Here is a 27,872-nt window from a genome sequence, read left to right as displayed (position 1 = left end):
AAATAAACAAAAATATGACATTATTAAATGTCACACGCTGATCACTGGAGGATGCTGGGAGGAGGAGTGGGGGTGTGGGGGCTCCATATTTGTGTGTGTGTGTGTGTGTTTTGGCGGGGAAGGCGGGCCTACCCTTCCCAAAGAGGAGATGGAGGGAGAGGAAGAGGAGGAGGAGGGCTGCAGGAGGCTTTGCTGGGAGGAGGAGGCGGAGTCTTTCAGCAAGAAGACGCCAGCTGACGACGATGTCATGTGATAGACGTGTTCAAAGTGGGAGGGGGAGGAGATGAGGGTGTGACGGGAGGTGGAGGATGGGGAGGGAGACGGAGTTGGGGGGGCCACATCACCAACCTGAAAATGAGGGAAGGAAAAGGAGCAAACGAGGAGAAGAAAGGGGTCAGTCTGATGAAGGGAACTATCAGACAGGAGGAGGAGAACATGCAGGGAGGAGGAGAAGGAGAACGTGCAGACAGGAGGAGGACATGCAGGGAGGAAGAGGAGAACATGCAGACAGGAGAAGGACATGCAGACAGGAAGTTACCAGGGGGAGGTCCATAAGAACCTGCATGCCATCTCCTGGTCCCATGTGAGCCACGTGGTTGAAGTTTGTGGGTTTTGAGATCATCTTGGATCTCAACTCAGGATCTCTGAGCATCTCCCTAAAAATACAACAGGCATGTTTTTTGCCGAGTCGTCATCTTTCTCTGCCAGCGAGTCGGACAGTTTTACCTGCGCTGCTGAAGTCGCTCTTCCTCAGGAACCTTGAAGAGGAACTTCCTCTTGCTGCGAGTTCGAACCATTAACTTCCTGCTGTGCTCCGACGTCTCTGGAATGGTCAGGTCTCCCTCTGAGGAAAGACCAGATTCAGGACTGATTTTCCAGGCATTTTGGATCAAGGTGCGTCTACCTGAAGACGCGTTGCTGAAGTAGATGAGGCGAGAAGCTTCTGAAGTCATCAAGTTGAGGGTCCCTTCCACGTTCAGAGGTCTGATCTGAGGACGGACATGCGCGTGAGCGACCAGGTTGTGAAGGCGTAGAAGTTGGGTTGGATACCTTGCATAGGGAGATGGTCTGGACCCACTCTGCCGTGTGAATATCGAAGACATCCACGCCATACTCGCTGTAGGCCGTCAGGTGGGAGGAATTAGAGCCTGCGCTCAAAGAGACCATAAAGTCAATTTTGCGGAGTCGGGCAATCGATAAGGACTAAAATGACTTCAGGACTTTAGACTTAGTAACGTGAATGACGTACTGCAGGCGAGCGGGGTCGCGGGCCACATCAGCTCCTGGGTCCGTGAACGCCGCCCCTGACCGTCCACGAAGACGCCGAGCTGACTGAAGCAGAGCAGAAACTCGCTGGAGCCCACCTCTAACGCGTGCAGGGCGTCCAAAGGTTGCTGGGCTAAGAAGGCTAGCGACGGATCAGATGGGCTCACCAGGCTAATGGGTGACGATTCGCCCTGAAGGGCGAGGAGCGCAAAGCCTGAAGGATAACCAACGCAGAGGCGCTCACGAACTATTCCCAACCACTGCACCGTGCCAGGAGCCTGCACCTCCCACAGTTTCTTGTGATGCGGTTTAGCACGCGTGATCTCAAAGCACAGAACCTGCAGGGAACAAAAGCGGCCCATTGATCAGGAGCTAGTGGAGGGGCGGTGCCACAGTGTCACAGATTGACTTCTCACCTGCCGTTTGACCGCAGCCAGCAGACAGGCGGTGCCGCCAGGCCGCAGGACGCCAGTCGTGAGAGCCTGACATCCTTTGGTTTCTGTCAGTTTGATGTCAAAAGTGGACTCGCTACCCTCCAGAACCCCCCAAGGATGAAGATGGACGTGGCGGTTTCGCCCACACAGCACAGCAAAGATCTTCTCCTTAGGGATCAGATCGATCTGGCAAACCTTCTTACTGTCCGTCGCTCGCACGATCACTGAAACACAAGCAGGACGTTTGACAGCGAGCTCAAGACCGAGTCAAACTTTGACTCACCGTCTCTGGTCACCTCCACCACAAACAGTCCGTCCTCGGTTCCTAGGACGACTCGCTCACGGTCTGCAAGACGCACAGAAGAGACGACAATGAAGACGCTGAGCAGCAAGAAGAAAGAGTCCAAGTGTTACAAACCGAGCACGGTGGCAGAGAGCGTGCTCTTGATGATTGGCAGAGAAGCGTCGTAGGCTTCGTGCAGGACATGGACCTGCTGGTTCTTCAACGAGTTCTTGCTCAGGATGCTCTGGAGACCCTCAAGGATCCGAACCCACTTCCTCTTCTCCACCTCACTCTCAGCCAGAACCAGCAGAGACACAGAACACAGCAGCGAGCTCAGCTGAGACGTCACCTGAACGCAAAGTCGCAGGTGAGACCAGAACTACAAGTTGTAGGTGCGACTTCAGGTGGATGTCGAATACCCTGAAGATGCAAGGGATGTCCTTCCTGGTGGCGTGGATCACATCGGACGCCAGGACAGAACTGACAGAGAACTCTTCATCTCTACGAGGAAACATTGGCTGACATCAACTGCTAGAAAACTTCAGGAAATCACCATGAAATCATCACCATGAAATGATCATGGACTTAAAATGAAATCATAATGGAAGCACTATGAAATCAAGAAATAACCATAACAATCACAATGAAATCATGCAATTACAATAGAATCACCATGAAACAATCATGAAATCACTGTAAAATCAGTGAAATCATGATGAAATCATATTAGAATCATCATGAAACAACCATGAAATCATCATTAAATTATAATGAAATAAAATGAAAAAAGCACTGTCAGAGTGCTTGATTTGATATGCTTTTTGAATATTAATATTGGCAACATTTTAATTGTAGCAGCTAAAATCATGATTAATGCCTACATTATATTATCAGGAAATGATCATAAAACCATCAGGAAAACATTATGAAATGATCATGAAAACATCAGAAAGTCATGAGGAAAAGATTTCAAACAAACAACAAATCAAGCTACTCCAGGTACCTGAGATCCAGCACCAGACTGGCCACCATTCCTGGTTGAGTGGACTTCCCCTCAGGAACATCGTAAAGAAAAAGTTTGCAGTCGGAGACGACGGCAAAAGCTCGCTGCCAACCTTTCTTCACGCCGCTGGGCTTTGGAATCTGATCAGGTGAGAAAGGCCAAACTCTACCAATACAGCATCCATATTGACAATACAACACATGTTTGTATTCTATTGTGTGTACATACTACATCAATGTGATAACATTATACTAATACTATATTGCTACTCCACTAAGGGCCTGATTTACTAAAGGTTTGCGTGTACTGAAAGACGTGCTAACCTGATAGCACAGTGATCAGTGGATTGTGTCTGTTAAGTGAGCAGAATAAGGCGTGCAATCCATTTTGCGTCTCTGTCTTCATTAATATGCAAAATATATGCTATTTATCTAAACGCCCACAATTCTGAGAGGAGAAGATCCAAATATAATTATTTAGCAAACGCAATGTGATTTATCAACACTCATCACCGTTTTGCAAGCACTATTTTCTGTTTTATTTAGCACGTCAGTGGGACGTGCAAACCGACACACACGGCTGCAGGATCAGTGCTTCCGCTGCACAGACAGACAATGGACATTGGTAGATGTCTCCTGCATGCTTGAAAACAGCAAAACGCCAAAGGTAAGGAGCATGACAACATAAATGTGCAGTAAATGAGTGTCTCCGTGGTGATGCTTCAGTATTACACAAAAAATCCTCATTTAAATGAGGTGGTCTGCACCACTTTTTAGTTGTACAATCAGTCTTTGTAAATCGCACGCAGTATGCCTACTTATATTACACACTATTTTCTAGATTGCACACGCTGTTTAGATTTTAATGATTTAGGCCCATAGTGTGCATTGGTGTGCCAGCATTATACCAATATAGTACTAATATCTAATACCAAATTGCTACTGCACTAAGTGTGTACATACTACATTAGGGCGCTAACCAGAGGTGGGACCAAGTCATTGCTTTGCAAGTCACAAGTAAGTCTCAAGTCTTTGCCCTCAAGTCTCGAGTCAAGTCCCGAGTCAAGACAGGCAAGTCCCAAGTCAAGTCCAAAGTCAAGACTAGAAAGTCTCAAGTCAAGTCCCAAGTCCTGCATTTTGAGTTTCGAGTCCTTTCAAGTCCTTTTAACCACAGACTAATATTTTTACACAGATTGTGTATGCTTTTAAAACGCTGTATTTATTTATTAAAACAAGTGCATTTGAAATTGCAGGAAAAAAAATAGTGCTGACATTGCAATTCATAATAGCACTATTAACCAGTCATTTTAATAGTTTAAACAATTTTAAACATTTAACTCATTCCTTTACAGAATAAACACATTTGCAAAAACAAACATTAACATACTATTGGTTGTATTTTATGAAAATAACATTACCACAAAGTTGAGAAGGAGCAAAGATCTTCAATATTTGTATGTGAGAATCAAAAAGAAATCTTCTGGGGGAGGATGACACCCCTACAGGGGTTTGGTTTACAAACTTTCAGCCCCACCTAAAACAAAATTCACCAGCCGCCACTGATTATGATGCATTCTCATTTTAGGCAAAGTATAAGACAATACTTTCTTAACAGTATAATTGTAACCAGGAATAAGTCTTCAAGTAACAATATTCAAATACTAACATTGTTGGGTAAGACAGCATTTGGTTTTATGCTGAATCCAGTGAAACAGATTGGTGGTTTTAGCTGACATAAAGACTTTCAGGTGTTTATATATGTTTAAGTATTTGGCAGATGCTTTTATCCAAAGCGACATACATAAAAAATAGATATAAAACAATCACTGTAAACATTATCATTTAAGGGAAGAATGTAATACAAAATATCAATACAAAGTGTCAAGACAGAATAAACTCTCTGCTGCTGCAGCAACAGAGTTACAGTCTATAGGTCCCTAAAATATATAGATATCTAATGTATTCATATATTGTTTATGTAGGATATACGCATGTATATATAATCTAATCATATTGTTTCTTCAATTTAAAAATAGCTGACCGTTTTTTTCCCCTTTCTCTGGGATTATATTCCCAGTTTTGATCTCGGACGTCTGGTCACTTATAGCGTATAAGAATATTATATTACTGTTAAGCAAACTATGAATAATAAAAACGCCAAAACATGTGTCCGTTATCATAGCTACACGTATGACAAAAAAAACGCGTGAAAATCAGTGGTATTCAGTGAGGTAAGATGAATTAAATTTGCTGACAGTTCATTGCTCCTGCCAAATGAATTGCACTGAGTGGAGCGGATCACCACTCCAAGATGGCGGCTCCGCGTCTCGTCTGCGCCAGTAGGCAGTAGCGCTCAATGCTGCGTACCCTTATAAGATGTCTATGGTTATAACGTTAGCAGTGAGTTTACAGCCTCACTGATTTAACTACACAGCAAATAAAAGTCATGTTACTTAGCCAATAAACGTTATCTTACATTCAAAACTTACCCTTCTTTGTGCAACTTCAAATGTCGAACGAAGTTGGAAGTTGTTGCGTCTCCGTCTGTAATATTCGAACTGCGTGATTTGCATACGGCAATTCGTTTTTTGTTGACCAAGTCGTAGTTTTTATACCCGAACGAAACCAACTTTGGCATAATTGTTTCTCACTGCCGCATTGTTTGACAACTCATGTTCGGTGGTTGTCCTGCAATTTGATTGGATGAGAGCTGTGTGATGAAAACAACGTAGATTTAATTTGATTGGCTGTTGTACTGACAGCACACACACTGACACGCAGCACACACGCTTATAGACACAGACGTATAAAATGAAAGATACGGAGCGCTCCCAAATAACTTTTTAAGGTTTGGGTTTTGGGGAAAGTAGCAAGTCATGTCAAGTCAAAAGCCTCAAGTCCAAGTGAAGTCACAAGTCATTGATGTTAAAGTCTAAGTCGAGTTGCAAGTCTCTTTACATTTTGTCAAGTCGAGTCTAAAGTCATCAAATTCATGACTCGAGTCTGACTCGAGTCCAAGTCATGTGACTCGAGTCCACACCTCTGGCGCTAACATTCTATATAGTACTAACACTACTGCACATATTACAATAGTGTACTAACATCATTCTAAATACTACATAGCTACTGCACCAAGTGTGAACATATTACAATAGTGTGCTAACATTATACAAATACTACATTGTTACTGCACCAAGTGTGTACTGTGTACATACTACATAAGTTTACAAACTTTTATTACACTGTACTTTAGTCAGTATTTCAGCTGTGCAAGGCCTCCTACCCTGACGTAGCCCTTGTAAGCAGTCCCGATGCCCCTTAGGACGTCGACACCTTGCGGTCTCTTAGCATGCTCAGCTGGGATAGGGCATACCAGGGGAGCGTGGTCTTTACAGGTCACGTGACAGACGAAGGAGCAGACTGTGGTGAGAAGACAGTCATTACAAGGTGCAAGTGGACCGGTTCACTATTCATTTGTCACAACTGTCGTCAAGGAGTTTTCCTCTGACTAAAACAAGAGGATAACCATCACAACAAAGTAGCGTCCATGGTAGGAAGGTACACGTGGAAATATGTGTACTCCTGGGAGAAAGGAGTGAAGACATGTTCTACTTTTCAACAACAAGACAATGTGTAAATTCAGTTTTACTTGTATTACTGTTACTGTATGAAGTACTGCTATGCTTTGCTGTATTAATTAGGTCATACACAATAGCTGTTTTGATTGATTGATTGATTGATTGATTGAGACTTTTACTAGTAGGTTGCACAGTGAAGTACATATTCCGTACAATTGACCACTAAATGGTAACACCCGAATAAGTTTTTCAACTTGTTTAAGTCGGGGTCCACTTAAATTGATTCATGATACAGATATATACTATCAGATATATACTATCATCATAATACAGTCATCACACAAGATAATCACATTGAATTATTTACAATCCGGGGTGTGGGGGGGGGGAGGGGGGTAGCTTTGGTTGTTATCATCAGTCATCAACAATTGTTTCTATTACCCTAGAAATGCGCAAAACTTAAATATCACAGAAAGAAACTGGTAATGGAAACACCCATCAGGGTTTCCCCTACATTTAAACGATTGTGGCGCACCGCCACGGCAAGATTACCGCCACACCTTCAAAATTATTTTTTTGTATAATTTTTTTCCATGAAAAAAAAATTATTTTAACACAAAAGCAAATTTAAGTGATGTATTGTACGAATGGATATACTGTATATTATTTACGTACTGTTGGCTATAATAATTTTGAAAAACAGCTCAAATGTCATAAAAAACATTCCTCATTGCTTTATTTGGAAGAAAAAAAATGTGCGTTTAAAATCGCCTGTCACGCACCTAAAGTTTTTTTCCACATTCCAAAAAAATGCACGTTAGCTTTATTTGAGACTGTAAATTGTCCATAAATATGAATGTTAGTGTGAAGGATTGTCTATCTGTGCCCTGTGATTGTCCATGCTAATTTGAGTGAGCTTGTCTATGAGCTAGTCCATTGTACGTTAGCATTAAGCTAGCGGCATTACAGCTCAACCTTCATTCTGCATAATTGTATTGATTTTTCAGTTTAATCCAAATTATATTATTATTAATCTAACATTATTCACATGTATGTGCACTTCATGTGTATATATAATGTACTTTCTTTAGTGTGGTTAGTTTTACAGTGACTTCATTGTAAAGAATATCAACAAAACACCAAGTTATTTTTCCCCAAATCTATTAACAACACTATTTGTTTTTAAATATACATAATACATTTGTTTAGCCCTTTAAAAGAAAATATATGCATCATTGCATTTCAAAATGATATCATATATGATGATGTCATATTGACCACGCCCCCACCTCCACAAATATAATGGCAATCAAGGGGAAACCCTGCCCATATTTCGAAAAACCTCTCAAATACCGCTAAAAAAAATTACGCTCTCATGAGGAGGTTTTTCAGATGTGTCGCAAAAGCATGACGTATCACTTTTTTCACATTTACAGGGCACCTAAACATCGAAACTGGCACGGCGCTGATGCAGGATAACTCGGGCAGATGAGTCGTCTTGGTCCTGCTTCCGATCGGTCATCTGGGGTCAAGCGAGGCGGCACTGGGCCGTCTCGAAGGTCCCCTGCCGGCAAAAGAAGCCGACACGCAGGCTCGGAGAGACCCACATGCCCAAACAATGTCGAGGGGGCCCTTCAATCCAAAATTTGTTGTGTGAATTCCTCGTTCACAAATCTATGCCACAAATCCCTTATTCGCGGCCGCTGCCATACGTACGGACGTTGCCTTTGAGCGATCACCCGTTGCCATCGTCTTCTATTGACAATCAAGGCAACAGCGGTGGCTGCATTTGTAATCACAGCTCCAAAACCATGGAATCACAAAGCGTCCATCTTCCTCAAAGTGAAGTTTGCGGAATGAGATGTTACGAGAATTACGGCTCATGACGCAAAACACCCTTTAATGGAAACACCTACAAGTCGCAAATGTACTTTGTCAGAATTTTAGAAATGGCACTTTTATTTTGCAAAAAACTGCAATGGAAATGCGGCTAATGACACTGTGGACGGTAGATGTTTGGACACAAAATGTTTATTTTTTTTGTGTCTAGTAATTGATCTACATACAGTGCATCTGGAAAGTATCTACAGCACTTCAATTTTTCCACCTATGTTACAGCCTTATTCCAAAATGGAATAAATTCATTTTTCTCCTCAAAATTCTACATGCAATACCGCATAATGACAATGTAAAAAGTTGTTTTTTTAATCTTGCAAATGTATTAAAATAAAAAAAATAAAAAAAATCACATGTACATAACTATTCACATCCTTTTCTCAATACTTTGTTGATGCACCTTTGGCAGAATTTACAGCCTCAAGTATTTTGAATATGCCACAAGCTTGGCACACCTATTCGCCCATTCCTCTTTGCAGCACTTCTCCAGCTCCATTAGGTTGGACGGGAAGTGTTGGTTTTCATCCAAGATATCTCTGTACATTGCTGCATTCATCTTTCTCTCTATCATGACTAATCTCCCAGTTTCTGCTGCTGAAAAACATTCTCACAGCATGATGCTGCCACCACCATGCTTCCCTGTAGGGATGGTTTTGGCCTGGTGATATTAATACTTTCCGGATGCACTGTATTAAAACACTACTTTTTCTCATGAATTTTGATTTTGACATGTTTTGCAGGTAGAGTAAATAAAGGTGCTTTCAAGGAGACTTGAAAGATGCTTACTTAAACTTCGATACTTTGTATTTTAGTCCCCTAAAATGTTGTGAAATGTAGTCAACTAAAAGTAGACAAACAATCAATTGCGTTGACTGGAGTATGACTAAAATGAAGCTGAATTTCAGTGTAAAGGTCATAAAGTGGACATGTTAGACAGCACGTGGCGCTGTGCTCACCTTCACAGGCATAACCTTGTCGCATCAGCCCCACCATCAGGGAGGTGCAGTGGGTGCACTGTGCTGGACTGGAGAAGGTCTTAATGTTGAGGTGGTGAGCTTTGGGCTGCAAGAAATGAGAGATTTAGAACATTTGAACTTCTAAAATATTATAATAATATTTGAAGTTCTCTACCTTTAGCGGGGCCGCTGAAGAACTTTTATCAGTAAGGGAGGGGCTGGTTGGGACTGACAACGCCTTCAAATCCTATATGACAGACACGTCTCAATGTAGGCATTGTCTTTGAAACCCTCCGATTACCAAACACTTACTTCGTTCTCAGAGGTGGAGGGTGAGGAGGGCATGGTTTCACTTCTCATGGGGGTTGAGTCTATATCAGATGTCTGCAGGTAGAACAGGTAGAAGAAATATGACAAAGAACAAGTTATGTCAACTGCATCAAAGGAAATGTCAACAATATAAGTAGTTGTAAACAGTAAATGTTGTTCTACTTTGAAGTATTCCAAACATAAATGAAGCAAAACATTTAAAGTGGACAAACAGCACAATAATTACATCATTTTCATGTGATTTGATGCTGCTCACTGATTGGTCAGAAAAAGCTACACAGAGAGCTCACTCACTTTGAAGGTAAGGTCAGGCGCCAACGGAGATGTGTTGAAGTATTCAAAGATGGCGTCTTGGAAGTCTGGCAGGTTCAGTGCTGCTGACACAAGTTTAAAGGGGGAAGTATAGGACGCCTTGAACACACCTTGATTCTACATGCTAACTGTTTGATGCCACTTGTTGCCAGCGTGCACGCTCACCTTTGTCTGAGCGCGATCGTGTGTCGTCCACTTCCTGTTTCAGACTCTCCATCTGCTGCACCATCTCTCTGCTCCTCTCATCCGATTCTTTCAGCTTACTGCACGAGAAGACATGATTTTTTCTATATATCATTTACACTTGCAGATAGCACAAAGTGACCTCTGACCTTTCCAGTGCCATGTTGGCAGATTTGACCTTGCGTAGTTCTTCCTGGACCAGTTGTTTGGCTCGGATCTCAGCATCCAGAGCAGACTGCAGCTCCAGACGAGCAGACATATCCAACTTCTGACTGCGACGCACTTTCCACAGGGGGTCCTGCATTGTGTGTGTGTGTGTGTGTGTGTGTGTGTGTGTGTGTGTGTGTGTGTGTGTGTGTGTGTGTGTGTGTGTGTGTGTGTGTGTGTGTTTGTGTGTGCGTGTGTGTGTGTGTGTGTGTGAGAGAGAGGTTAGTAGTTAGTTAATTTGCTGGATTTAATTCATCCTCTCTAACAAGCTGGGATCAAACAAATAATAACATTCACCTTTCAATGCACAAACAGCTCACATACTTTAAATTATTTAGCTGCTATTTTTAAATAACCTAAACAACTAGGGATGTGAATCTTTGGGCACCACACGATTCAGTTAGATTCTTGGGGGTAACAATTCGATCAGAATTGAATCTCGATTCAAAATCAGAACACTGTTGCCGGTTCTATGATTAACTACATTCCTCCATAAAATAGATAAACAACTGTGATAAATTTCTATATTATTCAAAAGAAAACCGTTTTTCTTCAATAAAATTCCACCCAAACATAATAATAATAATCAATAATAATAAATACAAATAAGGCAACAAGAGCAGTATCCCGCACTTCTCTTTTCTAAAGTAAATCTGTACAGCAGATATGGGCATCTACATGACAACTATGATTTCCCTGACTGGTTGGACAAGACAGACAGAAATAAAATACAAAATCGATTAAAAAAAAAAAATGCTAGACATATAACAGGCTAACACTAACTCAACTGGATGTGTTTGTGTTGTCATCTCACCACTGGCCTTTATTCTTTACTGTTATGTTATATTGTTTATGTATTTATAAAGGACTTACTTGACCCTTAAAAACACTTCAGGCTTTTTGCTTTTAAAATCATTTTGTTTTCTGTATGTACATAGACTTAAATATGAAACATCTGAGCAACATTATGTTATCAACATCTGTCAGATTTGTATAAACGACTAGAAAATAACATTTCAAGGGCGTTTGCTTGCTTTAATGATGATTAAAAGTGTTATTACCAAAGGTCTGCTTCCCAGGTTGGAGCTGCGTAGTGTCTCCAACTCTTCAGTCATCTTGGTGGCCAGAGCTTGAAGATAACCACGAGCATCCTTCTCGTCACTCACCCTGCAGCAACAACTTTTGTGAGGACAGCGCTCTCTTGTGCTCATTCAGAGAATAAACAAGCGACTCACCACTGAATGATCTCAGCAATCTGAGCCTCCCAGTGAGCGACACTTTCCTTTTTGGAGGACAGATCTTGAAGTTCATCCTCCAACTGACGGTTCTGAGCAGTTAGCTTGTCCACAAAGGAACACAACTGATTGAGGACAAAGCAGGAACATGGCGATCACGAACAAGCAGCCGCAGCACAACTTCATTCAAAGCAGACGTGAGCTACAATGAGTCACCTTGTCCGTTTCAGTCATCAGTTTGCGATTTTCTTCAATCTGGAGGTTTCTCTCTCGCTCATGTTTCTCTTTCAGGACAGCAATTGCTTCGTCCATCTCCGCTTGTCTGCAGGGAGACCAGACCGTCAACGACAAGCCAGTAAATCAACAGTTAGCTTGCTGGTGCTACACAACTTCTCCGAACAGGACTCACCTGTCCCTCTTGTCTTTGTCCAACTTGTCCCTAAGCTGCAGCAGCTCTTTATTGCTGGCAAGCTGCAAACATTCCGAGTCATGGAGGTCTTTACTCATGTTCTTCATTTCAGAAGAATGTGCGGAGTCTCTCCTGAGCAACTCATCTTCGTAGAACAGAACCTTTTTGTCAAGCTCCGCCTTCAACCGAGACAACTCTTGCTGAGACTCCACCCCCCACGCTGCTGCTCCTCGTCCCTGTTGAGACTGAGACCAGGATGCCTGTAAGACCAGATCAATGTCCAAATTCTCCCTCTTTTGTCAAGACATTGGTCTGAAGAAGAGGACAGATGTGTGAACCTTTGCAGTGACCTCTGACCTTCAAAGTCTCCAGCTCTGTCTCCAGCTGTTTGGCGTAAACTTGGCTGTGCTCCTTCAGCTTCTTTTCCTTGGAAGCTTCTGCCTTTACGTCGTTCAGCTGAGCCTCCAACTGAGGAGTAACAAAAGGCACTTGGAAGCTTGAGGAGTCTCAACAGAATACAATTAATCATTTTCAAATGCAATACAATTAATTGCATCATGGCATGTGAATTATTACAGATGACTCTGCATTTCTTTGATGAAGGTCTGTGATTGTGATCCTAGTCGTTCTCCTTTTCCTGTTATTTTTACTAAAATGTTTGTCTACAAATTATAGATGGAGAATGGCCTTCGTCATCGTCTCGTGTTCATTCACATTTCACATGGACTGTTCTTATTCTATATAAATCTTACATAAATTTACTTCATGCGTGGATTCAAATTTGTTTGCGTATGTAAATCTTTTTTTAAGATGACAAGTTAGCTTCCTTAGTTGCTAGTGAAGTATGCTAACTGAAGAGAAGTTCAAAGCTGTTGGAGCTACTCATCACATTTTATTGTTGAAAATGATAAATTGCAGAGAAAGCCTTCACTGAACGATGAAATAGAGCTTTGACGTTTTAGAGGGCTTGAAGGGGAGAGCTCTTGTGTAGCATAAAGCAGGCTTGCTTTGAAGACATAATCAGTGCTTGTTGGATTCACATCTTACATTCCTGAACATAATCTCCTTTATCACTGTTTTGACACCTTTACAGTGAATGTTTTTGTTTACTTCATTATGTTTATTATTTTCGGTCGCACGTTTTCTGCTTTTCAAACACAGAATTGATATGAACTTTTTTGCCACATTCAGTGGTGAAAGAAACAACTACAACTGTAAAGAATTCATATCACCTCCTTGCGATTCTTCTCAGTCTTGCGGATGTCCTGTCTCATGACTTCCATCTTCTGGAGGATGACGTCCATCTCCTCCTCCTTGTCTCGAAGCTGACGTGACAGACGCTGCTTGGAGGAGCGCAGCTCGGCCATCCTTTCCGACAGCTCAGAGAACTCTTGCAGTGCCAACCTCCTCTGAGAATGGGCCTCCTTAAGTTCTTTGGACTGGCTCTTCAGACGCTCAAGAGACTCCACTAACTGCTGCTCACCAGGGCAAAAACAAAGGTCGGCTAATGCACGAGGAAGAACAAGCACGTCACCCCCGTCGGGAGCTCCTTACCTTGTTGACGTCCTCCTTCTCTTGTCTCAGGGTCTTCACCTGTTTTTCCAGGATCTTCACTTTGGAGGCAGAGCTCTCATAGTCTTGTCTCAGGGTGACCGCCTCCTCCAGCTGGTGCTCCAGCCTATCAGAGTCTGGGAAAGCAAAGGCGTGTAAACCAAACTATTAGTCTTCCAATGAACAATTGGTCCTTTTCTGACCTGCCAGCTTCTTCTTCAGACGCTCAATTTCCTCGTTCAGCTTCTTGATCTCTTTGTCTGGACTCAGTGTACCTCCACAATGCGGAGCCTGCAGGGCCCGAGTGGACTCTACAGGTACACAACACACACAAAAGGTCAAAGGGAAAAAGCACCATGCGAGATAAGAAGTGTTTGGGGAACAACCTTGCAGTTTGCGGTTCAGTTCCTGCTTCTCCTGCTCCAGACTGCGTATCCTCTTCTCAAAGGCCTCCACCTCCTGCCCTCCGCCTCCCTCCTCCCTGCAGAGTTCTGCTCGGGGGAGGGAGCCACGGTCAGAGAAGCAGCTTTCAGTGGTGTAGGTGAAGCCGACAAACGGAAGGTGTTGCCCAGTGAAGCCCGTGTGAGATACTGGTGGACGGATGTCCTTTTCAACAAAGAGCAGTGAGAAGAACACCTTGGTCAGTCAACATTTGTCATCAAAGAGCATTGAAGCTTCAACCATGACATTGGAGAGAACACTACTGACATTATCAAAACTGGACGTCCCCAGAGGACTGTGTGAATGTAATAATAATACATATGACTTCTGTATAAATCTTGAGACCGTGAAAGTGATAATAGTGTAGAAAAATAGGACAATACAGAAAACAGTAGAAGAACCTGAAAGTAAACAATATACCTAAAATGATGAGAAATTGCTAATAACACTCAAAAAGGCTCAATATTTTCAGTCCTGAGAAAAGTATTTTTCACAAGGATGTTTATGTCAGTTTGGTATCAGACGTGAGCACGAAGCTTCATTGTGGAGCAATGATGTAGGCAGCTCTGGAAGGTTTTTGCAAGAAGTAAAGAGTGCATTACAGCAGTGCAAGCAAAGTTCTCTGCATTTGCAAGAGCGAGGGAAGGAGCAAATTCTACAATATTTCTGATGGTGATCTTGCACACGTTTGGAAGAATTTGTAAGGGCCAAAAAAGAAGCTTTGTGATGATTGTTGGATTCAAATCACTTGGCTTCAACCACAGATTGGTCTCTTCAAGATGACGTTGAAGAGATTCAAGACTAAACTTGTTGGAATATTTGAGTAAATTCATTTGAGAATTCCTTTTCTACCAGCGAGACAACTCATGATGAAAAGTTGTGTAATAGTCCATATGCATCATAAAGATGAAAGGGCTTTGCACAGGTGCTGGCACGTGGCGGTCAAATAGGGTCCAGTTCCGATGTGCCACGTTGACAGACTGAATTATGATGTCATTGAGGTGAAAATGTGCTTAAAGCAAGTCCCCCTGTTACTTTCATCATCATCATCGTCATCATCCCACCAAGAAGCTTCTGGAGTTCAGCACACTAACCGATAAGAAGAAGAAGAATGGTAGCAACAACAAGTCATCCTCACCGGGTTCTTCAGGACGTCATCATCCACATCAAAGTTGGACGTGTCTGTGGGAGACGACACGTCTGGAATGTACGGCGCTTCGGCAGAGCGGATATTGTCCCAGTCGATGCCGGAGAAGAAGGGGTGGTTCTTGAAGTCGGCAATCCCGTTTAAACCAAGCCGATGCTCCCTCGGGCACAAGAGCCTTTGGACCAGATCCTTGGCAGAGTCGGACACGTCGCTCACATTGGCAGGAAACTGAAAACGCTCCTGCAAAAGAGCAGCAGCAGGGTGAGGGTACAGTGAGGGTAGAGTCAGGATAGAGTGACAGTAGAGTCAGGATAGAGCAGACCTGGGCATTGTACGGCCCGCGGGCCGCATCCGGCCCTTTGCGCATCCCTGTCCGGCCCGCGTGAGGCCAATCATAAATTACAAAATAAATTTAAAAAAGTATCTATGTCGAGTGTGCAATACAACAGTGCTGCTTTTGTTTTGAAAAGCGTTATTTGTATTACTTCCGTGTGGACGTATGCGCGTGTGCGTGTGAGTGAATTGAACGGCGCAATTACAAATTACAAAATAAAGTTTAAAAAACATCTATGTCGTGCGCGCAATACAACTGTGCTGCTTTTATTTTGAAATGTGTTATTTATGCCGTATGTCCGGGGGGAACCTGTGAGTGAAGGTGCATAGAGACAAGTGATGAGACGCTAAAAAAAGAAAAGTTGATGAGGAATGGCGTGTTTCCAACAAGAGATGGACTGCCAAGTATTTCTTTACATAAATTAATGGTAAAGCCGTGTGCTTAATGTGTGGTACACAGGTTGCTGTGTTTAAATATCATTTTAATCGCCACTACACGAAGAAACACGAGGGAAAATACCGGGATGTGTCTGATGAAGCGCGCGCAAGGGAGGCTGATGCGTTGATGGTAAAACTGCAAACCCAACAAGGACTTTGTGCCATATTTCACACCCCCAGAAATGCAGCCGTCAGGACAAGTTTCGTCATTTCTCACAAAAGCGCCAGAAAAAGTAAGGCGTTTTCTGACGGAGAGTTTATTAAGGAGTGCTTATTGGACTTTGTTGCGCTGATAATGCCCGGAGACAGGACTGTTTTTCGCTAACTTTGGATGAGAGCTCTGATGCAGTCAATTAAAGAGACAACCACAGGTAATGACTTGTTCACAGAGGTAAATGCGTGTTGGGACACGCTGGCAGGTGTGACAATCCAATCCACTTTATTTATATAGCACATTTAAACAACAAAATGTTTCCAAAGTGCTGCACAACAATATTACAAACAATATTCAAATATTATCCTTAGCTCCACCAATGACTGAATAAAAAGAAAAAAACAATTACATATAAAACCAATATAAAAAACAATATAGAATAGATATGATTAAAAACTATTTTTAACAACAGATGGTTGTCCAAATCTGATGGGGAAAAATGTTGGATAATGCAGGATAAAGTGACCTTAAAAAGCAATCTGCTTTTGTATAAAGTTAAGTTAGGTTAAATGAAATTATTATTATTATTATTATTATTAATTATTATCATCATTATTATTTATCTTATGGTATATCAAAAATAATATTGAGCAAAATTTAATTGAAATATTGTCGTGTGGCCCTCCAGCAGTGCTCGGGTTGCTTATGCGGCCCCCGGTGAAAATTAATTGCCCACCCCTGGGATAGAGTGAGGGTAAAATGATGGGAGAGTCAAGAAAGAGTGAGGGTATAGTCAGGATAAAGTGACGGTAGAGTGAGGGCACAGTCAGGATAGGGTGAAGGTAGAATGATGCTAGAGAGACGGTAGAGTCACGATAGAATGAAGGTAGAATGATGGTAGTGACGGTAGAGTGAGGGTAGAGTCAGGATACAATGTAGATAGAATGATGGTAGAGTGAGGGTAGAGTGACGGTAGAGTGAGGGTATAGTCAGGATAGTGAGGGTAGCGAGGGTAGAGTGATGGGTAGAGTGACAAACAGTGTTGAATTGTTTTGTTTTTTACAATGTGTGCAGATGCAGATGCAGATATAATTTCTTATCTTACTACAATTATTGTTGGTGTTCATTCTACTTATTTTTTTAAACTTTTTTCTACAATACTTGTTCATAAGTCATATCTAAATTCTAGATCATATCACATATTGATCAAAATGTACTGCTGTGTACCTGCACACACTTCAAGAATGTTCTCTATAAATCAGACTGAAATGGAGGACAGGGGCGTACACTGAGGGAAAACAGTTCAGATTTAGAAATAGGACGAGAGCCTGGGGACAAAGTGACGACCATAAAATGGCACCAGAGGATGAGGCATGAAAAGTGCCATCTGAACCATGTCTCCTGGTCTTTGGAAAGGAACATTAATAAAAACATTTGGAGTCTTTGGAGTCTCACAAGTTCGACAAAAAATACTTTGTGCTCTTCTGACCTCATGGTTCATGATCTTGCCATAAGTTTCCACCAGAGACTCGGCGTAGAAGGGCGTGTCTCCATAAAGCATCTCGTACACGCACACTCCCAGGGACCACCAGTCGCACTCTGGACCGTAGCGGCCCATCCCATCCTCCATGGCCTGCAGTATCTCTGGAGAAATGTAGTCTGGAGTACCCACTGCCACCGAAGACTGCACCTGCAGAGTCAGAACACATGTTCACGTCTCCATCAAACTGGACACTGCCTGTGCGTGTGTGTCTGCATTACTGTGCCATCTTCCATCATACGCAAGCAAGATCCAAAGTCCGCGAGTCGTATGTGACCATTGACATCCAGCAAGACGTTGTCAGGTTTAATGTCTCTGAAACAAAAAGCCGTTTTGTAAAGCATAAAGCTGGAATGTTTAAGATGCTTATGATGATTTCTACATTTGAACACTTCATTCATCTAAATAATATGTATTACATATGCTTTAGTGTCAATTCCGCTCCACAGTCATATTTTTAACTCGCTTTCTGAATATGTCTGCAAACAGTCGTTTTGGGAGTCGGTCCTCGTAGATCCATATGAACCTTTTCATGCATTGCCCGTTGAAAACTTGACATCTCCCTGTAAGCACACTAACTTAAGTACTCGCATAGGTAAGCACACGATAAGTGCTCACATGTGTGTACTTGTCATGTACTTACCTACGCCTTAGGTAAGTACATGACAAGCACACACATAGGTAAGTAAATGACAAGTACACACAAGTACACAGAAAGGTAAGTGCATGACAAGTGCTCATGTAAGTGCATGCCAAGTACTTATTTAAGTAGATGACAAGTACACACATAATTATGTAATTATAATACACACAAAAGTACATGAAAAGCATTCACATAAGTATAGTTGTGTACATGACAAGTACTCACAAAGGTAAGTACATGACAAGTACATACAAGTACACAGAAAGGTAAGTACATGACTAGTTCTCATGTAAGTACATGCCAAGTACTTATGTAAGTAGATGACAAGTACTGACATAAGTAAGTACATTACTATTACACACATAAGTACAAGACAAGTACTGGACACACATAGGTGAGTGCATGACAAGCACTCATATAAGTACATACATAGGTGTGTGCATGACAAGTACTCACATAAGTGTGTACATGACAAGTACTCACATAGAGAGTACATATATGTGAGTACTTGTCATGTACACACCTATGTGAGTACTTGTCATGTACACACAAATGTGAGTATTTGTCATGTACACACCTATGTGAGTACTTGTCATGTACACACCTACGTGAGTACATGTGTACATGACAAGTACTCACATGTGTGTACTCACAAATGTGAGTACAAAGGGACGGCGTGGCGAAGTTGGTAGAGTGGCTGTGCCAGCAATCGGAGTGTTGCTGGTTACTGGGGTTCAATCCCCACCTTCTACCTTCCTAGTCACGTCCGTTGTGTCCTTGGGCAAGACACTTCACCCTTTGCCTCTGATGGCTGCTGGTTAGCGCCTTGCATGGCAGCTCCCGCCATCAGTGTGTGAATGTGTGTGTGAATGGGTAAATGTGGAAATACTGTCAAAGCGCTTTGAGTACCTTGAAGGTAGAAAAGCGCTATACAAGTATAACCCATTTATCATTATCATTTACTTGTCATGTTCCCACCTATGTGAGTACTTGTCAGAGGTGTGGACTCGAGTCACATGACTTGGACTCGAGTCATGAATTTGATGACTTTAGACTCGACTTGACAAAATGTAAAGAGACTTGCAACTCGACTTAGACTTTAACATCAATGACTTGTGACTTCACTTGGACTTGAGCCTTTTGACTTGACATGACTTGCTACTTTCCCCAAAACCCAAAGCTTAAAAAGTTATTTGGGAGCGCTCCGTATCTTTCATTTTGTACGTGTCTGTCTGTCTATCAGCGTGTGTGCTGCTTGTCAGCTGGTGTGCTGTCAGTACAACAGCCAATCAAATTAGTTATACGTTGTTTTCATCACACAGCATTCATCCAATCAAATTGCAGGACAACCACCGAACAAGAGTTGTCAAACAATGCGGCAGAGAGAAACAATTATGCCAAAGTTGGTTTCGTTCGGGTATAAAAACTACGACTTGGTCAACAAAAAACGAATTGCGTATGCAAATCACGCAGTTCGAATATTACAGACGGAGACGCAACAACTTCCAACTTCGTTCGACATTTGAAGTTGCACAAAGAAGGGTAAGTTTTGAATGTAAGATAACGTTTATTGGCTAAGTAACATGACTTTTATTTGCTGTGTAGTTAAATCAGTGAGGCTGTAAACTCACTGCTAACGTTATAACCATAGACATGTTTTAAGGGTACGCAGCATCGAGCGCTACTGCCTACTGGCGCAGACGAGACGCGGGGCCGCCATCTTGGAGTGGTGATCCGCTCCACTCAGTGCAATTCATTTGTCAGGAGCAATGAACTGTCAGCGTATTTAATTCATTTTACCTCACTGAATACCACTGATTTTCACGCGGTTTTTTGTCATACGTGTAGCTATGATAACGGACACATGTTTTGGCAAGTTTTATTATTCATAGTTTGCTTAACAGTAATATAATATTCTTATACGCTATAAGTGACCAGACGTCCGAGATCAAAACTGGGAATATAATCCCAGAGAAGGGGGGAAAAACGGTAAGCTATTTTTAAATTGAAGAAACAATATGATTAGGTTATATATACATGCGTATATCCTACATAAACAATGTATGAATACATAAGATATCTATATATCTTATAGACTGTATCTCTGTTGCTGCAGCAGCAGAGAGTTTATTCTGTCTTGACACTTTGTATTGATATTTTGTATTACATTCTTCCCTTAAATGATCATGTTTACAGTGATTGTTATGTATGTATTTTTTATGTATGTCGCTTTGGATAAAAGCGTCTGCCAAATACTTAAACATATATAAACACCTGAAAGTCTTTATATCAGCTAAAACCACCAATTTGTTTCACTACATTCAGAATAAAACCAAATGCTGTCTTACCCAACAATGTTAGTATTTGAATATTGTTACTTGAAGACTTATTCCTGGTTACAATTATACTGTTAAGAAAGTATTGTCTTATATTTTGCCTAAAATGAGAATGCATCATAATCTGTGGCGGCTGGTGAATTTTGTTTTAGGTGGGGCTGAAAGTTTGTAAACCAAACCCCTGTAGGGGCGTCATCCTCCCCCAGAAGATTTATTTGTGATTTTCACATACAAATATTGAAGATCTTTGCTCCTTCTCAACTCTGTGGTAATATTATTTTCATAAAATACAACCAATAGTATGTTAATGTTTGTTTTTGCAAATGTGTTTATTCTGTAAAGGAATGAGTTAAATGTTTAAAATTGTTTAAACTATTAAAATTACTGTTAATAGTGCTATTATGAATTGCAATGTCAGCACTATTTTTTTTCCTGCTATTTCAAATGCACTTGTTTTAATAAATAAATACAGCGTTTTAAAAGCATACACAATCTGTGTAAAAATATTAGTCTGTGGTTAAAAGGACTTGAAAGGACTCGAAACTCAAAATGCAGGACTTGGGACTCGACTTGAGACTTTCCAGTCTTGACTTTGGACTTGACTCGGGACTTGCCTGTCTTGACTCGGGACTTGACTCGAGACTTGAGGGCAAAGACTTGAGACTTACTTGTGACTTGCAAAGCAATGACTTGGTCCCACCTCTGGTACTTGTCATGACACACCTTTGTGACTACACCTTTGTGACTACTTGTCATGTACACACCTTTATGAGTACTTGTCATGTACACACCTATACTTAAATGAATGCTTTTTATGTACTTATGTGTGTATTATAATTATGTGGGTACTTGTCTTGTACTTATGTCAGTACTTTTCAGGTACGTACATGAGAACTTGTCATGCACTTACCTATGTTTCCACTTATGTGTGTACTTGTCATGTATGTGTGTACTTACCTATGTGAGTACTTGTCATGTACACACTTATGTGAGTACTTGTCATGTACAAACCTAGATTTGTACATGACAAGTACTCACAGTGGTGTAGTATTTGGGTGTAGTAGGTTACCTGTGGATGTAGTGCTGCTGGTGGATGGAGTAGATAGCAAGCACCATTTCAGCCACATAAAACTTGGCCATGTCCTCTGGCAGGCGATCCTCAAACTTACTGAGCAGCGTCAACAAATCTCCTCCCACGTAGTAATCCATGACAAGGTACTGCACACATGACAGCTCCACTTGTAGAGAGTACACATGGAAATATGTAGTACACATCAACTGATGATACTAACAAGGTAGTTGTCGTCCTGGAAAGCAAAGTGCAGCGTAGTGATCCATTGGCTGTCTCCTTTCACCAACACGTCACGTTCCTCACGAAAACAGGCCGTCTGCACACACAAGTGATGAACACGTCCCGCAGCCATGAAGACAGTAAAACTCATTTGACACCTGAGGTGCAACAGAACAGGTAACAATGGCTAAAGTCCATACCTTGCTTTTTGCACCACAGTTTCAGTTCATTTCACCACAATGTTTGTGTTTAGAGAGAACAACTTTTTCCCCTATCAAAAATGTTCATTTTTCTTGTCAGCAAAAACTATTTTGCAGTAAACAAGGTAACCTTGTTGTAATAAACACAAAAATATATTTTTTTAAGTCAACAGTAACTAAGAAGCACTCCCCTATACGCATCAGGGCTTCTCACCAGTGGTTTGACGCACCATCATGCCTTAATGACAAGCAAAATTAACTCAAATAGCTTACCGTACAATTTGAGATATGAGCGGTCTCTCGGCTTCTTGTTATGCTAGTTTAAAGGGGGATTATTTAGAATTGTTTTCTACATTTGAAACATTTCCTTGTGGGCTACATAATATGTAATGGTGGTGCTTTTGTCAAAATTGTGCATAGATCATGTTTTACAGATCACCTTTAAGCAGCTTTCTGACCATCTCTTCAGGATGCGCCTTTTTGTGGGCTGTCTTATTTACGTGCCTCCACTTTGACTGAGTCTTCTCTCTGCCAACTATTTTGTAGTTTTTAACGCTTCTATATGGAGTCTACTGACAGATATAAGTTAGAACTATACGCTACTTTGTATTAGAAATATTAACAGCGGGGGCTGCATGTGCATGTATGAGTCAGTCTGCCCCACAACAAGAGGATACAGAAAAAGCTAACTTATTGACTACGTAGGACGACATTGGCAGACTCGCCCAAAGCACTTCCGGTAAATCTCTAACATATATGTAAACATCCTCTGATGTCACACTTGGGAATGTCACAAATCTGGAAAATTCCATAACGGCTCCTTTGGAGGAAGTATTAAAGTAGGCAAGATTGTTTTATAAATATCTCAGCAATGGTTCTATGGTTTGATTTCAAATTTTCAGGATGTATGCAGATCCCAAATACACAAAAACAGGTACAAATTGGTAGGTAAAGTTAGTTTAGCGCAATTGGTCCCCTTTTAGTTACAAGCAGGCCTGGAATTTTGTCATTTGGCCTTTGGTGTCGTCAACCTTTTGAGGGCATAAAGGCTAAATGTGAGGGCAGGAAGGTCATTAAATAAAACAATGATTTTAAGTTAACTGTCATAATTTATGTAGCTTAAAGGTTAACGATGATTACATTTTTAATATGCATTACTTTCAATTAAATAAATGAGACTGTTTATTTTACAGAAGTGTTAATTTCTTAATAAATAACATCAATATAATTTTAAATAACATCTGATATGTCATGCTGGATTCAAAACAGTAGATAAACACAACAGCTCAAGTAAACACAATGCTGTGGTTTCTTCTGCAGTTGGGTCTTCCCCTGACCGCTGCTGTCCCAAGCAAACAGCATTAAACAAACTGTTCTACAGAGACAAACAGTATTAAAAAATGATTTAGCTCTGGTTGAACCCATTAACAACTGGTAAAACATCTATCATCTTAGATCTTACTTGGCTAGAACAGGGGTCGGCAACCCAAAATGTTGAAAGAGCCATATTGGACCAAAAATACAAAAACAAATCTGTCTGGAGCCGCAAAAAATTAAAAGCCATAATACATACAGATAGTGTGTCATGAGATATAAATTGAATTAAGAGGACTTAAAGGAAACTAAATGAGCTCAAATATAGCTACAAATGAGGCATGATGATGCAATATGTACATATAGCTAGCCTAAATTGCATGTTCGCATCGATTAGCTTGCAATCATTCAGTGACCAAATATGTCTGATTAGCACTCCACACAAGTCAATAACATCAACAAAACTCACCTTTGTGCATTCATGTACAATGTTAAAGGTTTGGTGGACAAAATGAGACAGAAAAAGAAGTGGCATAAAACACGTCCTAGAAAGTCGGAGAAAGTTACACATGTAAACAAACTAAGGTGAGTTCAAGGACCGCCAAAATTAGTAGGACAAAACGGCGCTCGCCAAATACTCGAATCAGTGAAGCATGTTTAATATAAACAGTGTGCTTTATAACAATTAGGGAGGTTTGTGTCATGTTTGTCCTCCTACAGAAACCATATTAAAACAAAAAATGTATTTTTTTCCGCTCATCTTTTTCCATTTTTCATACATTTTTGAAAAAGCTCCAAAGAGCCACTAGGGCGGCGCTAAAGAGCCGCATGCGGCTCTAGAGCCGCGGGTTGCCGACCCCTGGGCTAGAACAATGCAAATATACAAGCTCACAATGTCCCTTTGTGCCCCACTACAAACTTGTACACTTGCTATTTTTTGACATATAAAATTTAAAGGCCTACTGAAACCCACTACTACCGACCACGTAGTCTGATAGTTTATATATCAATAATGAAATCTTAACATTATAACACATGCCAATACGGCCGGGTTAACTTATAAAGTGACATTTTAAATTTGCCGCTAAACTTCCGGTTCGAAACGCCTCTGAGGATGACGTATGCACGTGACGTAGACCGGCGAACACGGGTATGCCTTCCACATTGAAGCCAATACGAAAAAGCTCTGTTTTCATTTCATAATTCCACAGTATTCTGGACATCTGTGTTCGTGAATCTGTTTCAATCATGTTCATTGCATTATGGAGAAGGAAGCTGAGCAAGCAAAGAAGAAAGTTGTCGGTGCGAAATGGACGTATTTTTCGAACGTAGTCAGCCACAACAGTACACAGCCGGCGCTTCTTTGTTTACATTCCCGGAAGATGCAGTCAAGATGGAAGAACTCGGATAACAGAGACTCTAACCAGGAGGACTTTTGACTTCGATACACAGACGCCTGTAGAGAACTGGGACAACACAGACTCTTACCAGGATTACTTTGATTTGGATGACAAAGACGCAGACGTGCTACTGTGAGTATGCAGCTTTGGCTTCTAAACATTTGATCGCTTGACCGTATGTGCGCAACTTTTTTTTGCGTATGTACGTAACTTTTTTAAAATATATAAGCTTTATGAACCTTGTGTTAGGTGAACGGTCTTTTGGGCTGAGTGATTGTGTGTGTTGATCAGGTGTTTGAATTGTATTGGCGTGTTCTATGGAGCTAGGAGCTAGCATAGGAGCTAGGAGCTAGCATAACAAACACGCAGGTGTTTTTATGCAGGATTAATTTGTGGCATATTAAATATAAGCCTGGTTGTGTTGTGGCTAATAGAGTATATATATGTCTTGTGTTTATTTACTGTTGTAGTCATTCCCAGCTGAATATCAGGTACCGTGAGTATGCAGCCTTGGCTGCTAAACATTTGAGAGCTTGACCGTATGTGCGCGTCACGTACGTAACTTTTTAAAAATATATAAGCTTTATGAACCTTGGGTTAGGTGAACGGTCTTTTGGGCTGAGTGATTGTGTGTGTTGATCAGGTGTTTGAATTGTATTGGCGTGTTCTATGGAGCTAGGAGCTAGCAGAGGAGCTAGGAGCTAGCGTAACAAACATGCAGGTGTTTTTATGCAGGATTAATTTGTGGCATATTAAATATAAGCCTGGTTGTGTTGTGGCTAATAGAGTATATATATGTCTTGTGTTTATTTACTGTTGTAGTCATTCCCAGCTGAATATCAGGTCACCCCCGGCTCTCACAGCATCTTCCCTATCTGAATAGCTTCAACTCCCCACTAGTCCTTCACTTGCACTTTACTCATCCACAAATCTTTCATCCTCGCTCAAATTAATGGGGAAATTGTCGCTTTCTCGGTCCGAATCTCTCTCACTTCATGCGGCCATCATTGTAAACAATAGGGAACTTTGCGTATATGTTCAACTGACTACGTCACGTTACTTCCGGTAGGGGCAAGCCTTTTTTTTATCAGATACCAAAAGTTGCAATCTTTATCGTCCTTGTTCTATACTAAATCCTTTCAGCAAAAATATGGCAATATCGTGAAATGATCAAGTATGACACATAGAATAGATCTGCTATCCCCGTTTAAATAAAAAAAATTCATTTCAGTAGGCCTTTAAGTCAGTGTTTGAAACTAGCTTACAGTATATTCAAAATAAAATCCATGCTGAAGTGTTCCTTTTGCCCATGATAAGAACACCTCCAGTCATAGTAAATTCAAATAGAACCCACACTTTGGCTAAATGTGATAACATGTTGGGGCTTTATATTATTTAATGCAAAGTCACAAGTGTTTTTTATACGGTTTTCATTCAGGTTAAACTAGCGTGGTCGAATGGTTTAAAGAAAACTGCAAAACTTGCAAACACAGTCGAGTCACTTCTTCTTTCAGTGTGCTGGTTTTGAGGAGTCGGAACACTTTCGCACATCTGGATTACAGGCTGCTGCGTGCTTTGTATTTAACTTTTGTTTGGCCCGGTGATCAATGGTCTCTCTAATTTTTCGTGTGTATGAGCATTCAGTGGAACACATGTGAGCAACATCAGACGTGCTCACTGTGGCCATACCAGCATCACACCTGACCCAAACCTGACTTAACAAAAAAATGTGTTTATAATGAGCTACGTACTAGTATTGTATGTCTGGGTGGGGGTCCTACTTTAGAAATAATTTGTACCACTTTCAGAGATCACATTTAGTTCCCCTTAAAACATTCTCATGTTGCACAATGAGCTCTAAGCAAGGGATTAAGTGTACATTCCTGTAACTTTGTCTGTAAAATACATATTTTCATTAGAATGTATGTAATCTAGTAACAGCATTTCAAGATTAATATCTATGAATTAACATTCCTAATAAATGACAGTAGAATAAGCACACATCTGATTGAGGTGTCATAGTGCAACGACATGGCATTTACACTTTGTGTGGTGTTTGAGTTATTAAACTTTTTGTGTGACCATTAACGCATCAGTGGCTAAGTGCCATGAGTGCGTGTGTTGGTGCATGCTCTTGATAAGACAGATGTCAAAAAGTTGGTTTTGGTCTGGTTTGTAAGGCAGAAAATGACCAGTTTTTCGAGATAGACGTTTTTTCTACTAATGTTTTTGGTGCGATAACGGCCGAATAAAAACAGTTTTGCTCAATAAAGTGATTGATGGAATTCCTGTCCTCTTTAAAGCGTCTAGATAAGTGAACAGTGTTGACAAACATTGTTTTATCTGTTGTGACCGCTTGTTGTCACCTGTCACTCAGTTAAATTGCAAAATCCTACAGAACAAATTTAATAAAGAGTTGATGTGACTCAGTTAAATTGCAAAATCCTACAGAACAAATTTAATAAAGAGTTGATACGTTGTTACACAATGTTGTCCCTGCTTTGTTTATACAAGAACAAAAGTGATCAATAAAGAGTTAATATATTGTTTACACAGTTGTCCCTATTTTGTTTACACAAGAAACAAAACTGATTAAAAGGAATTAATATATTGTTAAACAATATTGTTTCTGCTTCATCTACACAAGAAACTAAATTGAACAAAAGAGTTGATATATTGTTAAACGCTTTTTCTTGCTTCATTTACACAAGTTGTGAGTAATAAAGAGTTAATGTATTGTTACACACTGTTGTTCATGCTTCATTTACACAAGATACAACAATTGTTGAAAATAAGGAGTTAATACAGTTGCAAGAAAAAGTATGTGAACCCTTTGGGATTACTTGGATTTTTGCATAAATAGGCCATACAATGTGTTCTGATCTTCATCTAAGTCACAACAATAGACAAACACAGTCTGCTTAAACTAATACTGCACAAAAATGTTATGATCTCGTTTTTTATTGTACACAACATGTAAACATTGATAGTGT

General features: G+C 40.9%; 1 protein-coding gene across 4 annotated transcripts in view; it reads right to left on the bottom strand.

Moving 5' to 3' along the window:
• cdc42bpb (CDC42 binding protein kinase beta (DMPK-like)) overlaps positions 1–27,872 on the bottom strand; it is a 31,925-nt gene that overhangs the window by 1,109 nt on the left and 2,944 nt on the right. Inside the window, exons 4-35 of one of the 4 annotated variants that reach the window (XM_062045245.1) lie at positions 21,967–22,062; positions 21,744–21,892; positions 17,917–18,010; positions 17,645–17,845; positions 15,222–15,470; positions 14,029–14,248; positions 13,846–13,953; positions 13,646–13,779; positions 13,324–13,566; positions 12,449–12,559; positions 12,092–12,351; positions 11,899–12,004; positions 11,683–11,807; positions 11,509–11,614; positions 10,390–10,538; positions 10,223–10,320; positions 10,040–10,119; positions 9,728–9,799; positions 9,591–9,662; positions 9,416–9,521; positions 6,269–6,405; positions 2,987–3,126; positions 2,403–2,484; positions 2,119–2,332; positions 1,984–2,046; positions 1,683–1,924; positions 1,250–1,604; positions 1,051–1,148; positions 905–989; positions 727–844; positions 539–656; positions 133–348 (exon numbers count right to left, since the gene is read on the bottom strand). In XM_062045245.1, the coding sequence (XP_061901229.1) occupies positions 133–348; positions 539–656; positions 727–844; positions 905–989; positions 1,051–1,148; positions 1,250–1,604; positions 1,683–1,924; positions 1,984–2,046; positions 2,119–2,332; positions 2,403–2,484; positions 2,987–3,126; positions 6,269–6,405; positions 9,416–9,521; positions 9,591–9,662; positions 9,728–9,799; positions 10,040–10,119; positions 10,223–10,320; positions 10,390–10,538; positions 11,509–11,614; positions 11,683–11,807; positions 11,899–12,004; positions 12,092–12,351; positions 12,449–12,559; positions 13,324–13,566; positions 13,646–13,779; positions 13,846–13,953; positions 14,029–14,248; positions 15,222–15,470; positions 17,645–17,845; positions 17,917–18,010; positions 21,744–21,892; positions 21,967–22,062 (4,647 nt within the window). The remainder of the gene's footprint in view (positions 1–132; positions 349–538; positions 657–726; positions 845–904; positions 990–1,050; positions 1,149–1,249; positions 1,605–1,682; positions 1,925–1,983; positions 2,047–2,118; positions 2,333–2,402; positions 2,485–2,986; positions 3,127–6,268; positions 6,406–9,415; positions 9,522–9,590; positions 9,663–9,727; positions 9,800–10,039; positions 10,120–10,222; positions 10,321–10,389; positions 10,539–11,508; positions 11,615–11,682; positions 11,808–11,898; positions 12,005–12,091; positions 12,352–12,448; positions 12,560–13,323; positions 13,567–13,645; positions 13,780–13,845; positions 13,954–14,028; positions 14,249–15,221; positions 15,471–17,644; positions 17,846–17,916; positions 18,011–21,743; positions 21,893–21,966; positions 22,063–27,872) is intronic. The other 3 variants (XM_062045246.1, XM_062045248.1, XM_062045247.1) reach the window with 3 other exon arrangements.

The sequence above is a fragment of the Entelurus aequoreus genome, linkage group LG04 (genome assembly GCF_033978785.1).
Source record: "Entelurus aequoreus isolate RoL-2023_Sb linkage group LG04, RoL_Eaeq_v1.1, whole genome shotgun sequence".
NCBI lineage: Eukaryota > Metazoa > Chordata > Actinopteri > Syngnathiformes > Syngnathidae > Entelurus > Entelurus aequoreus.
This window is presented reverse-complemented; position numbering and strand designations above follow the sequence as displayed.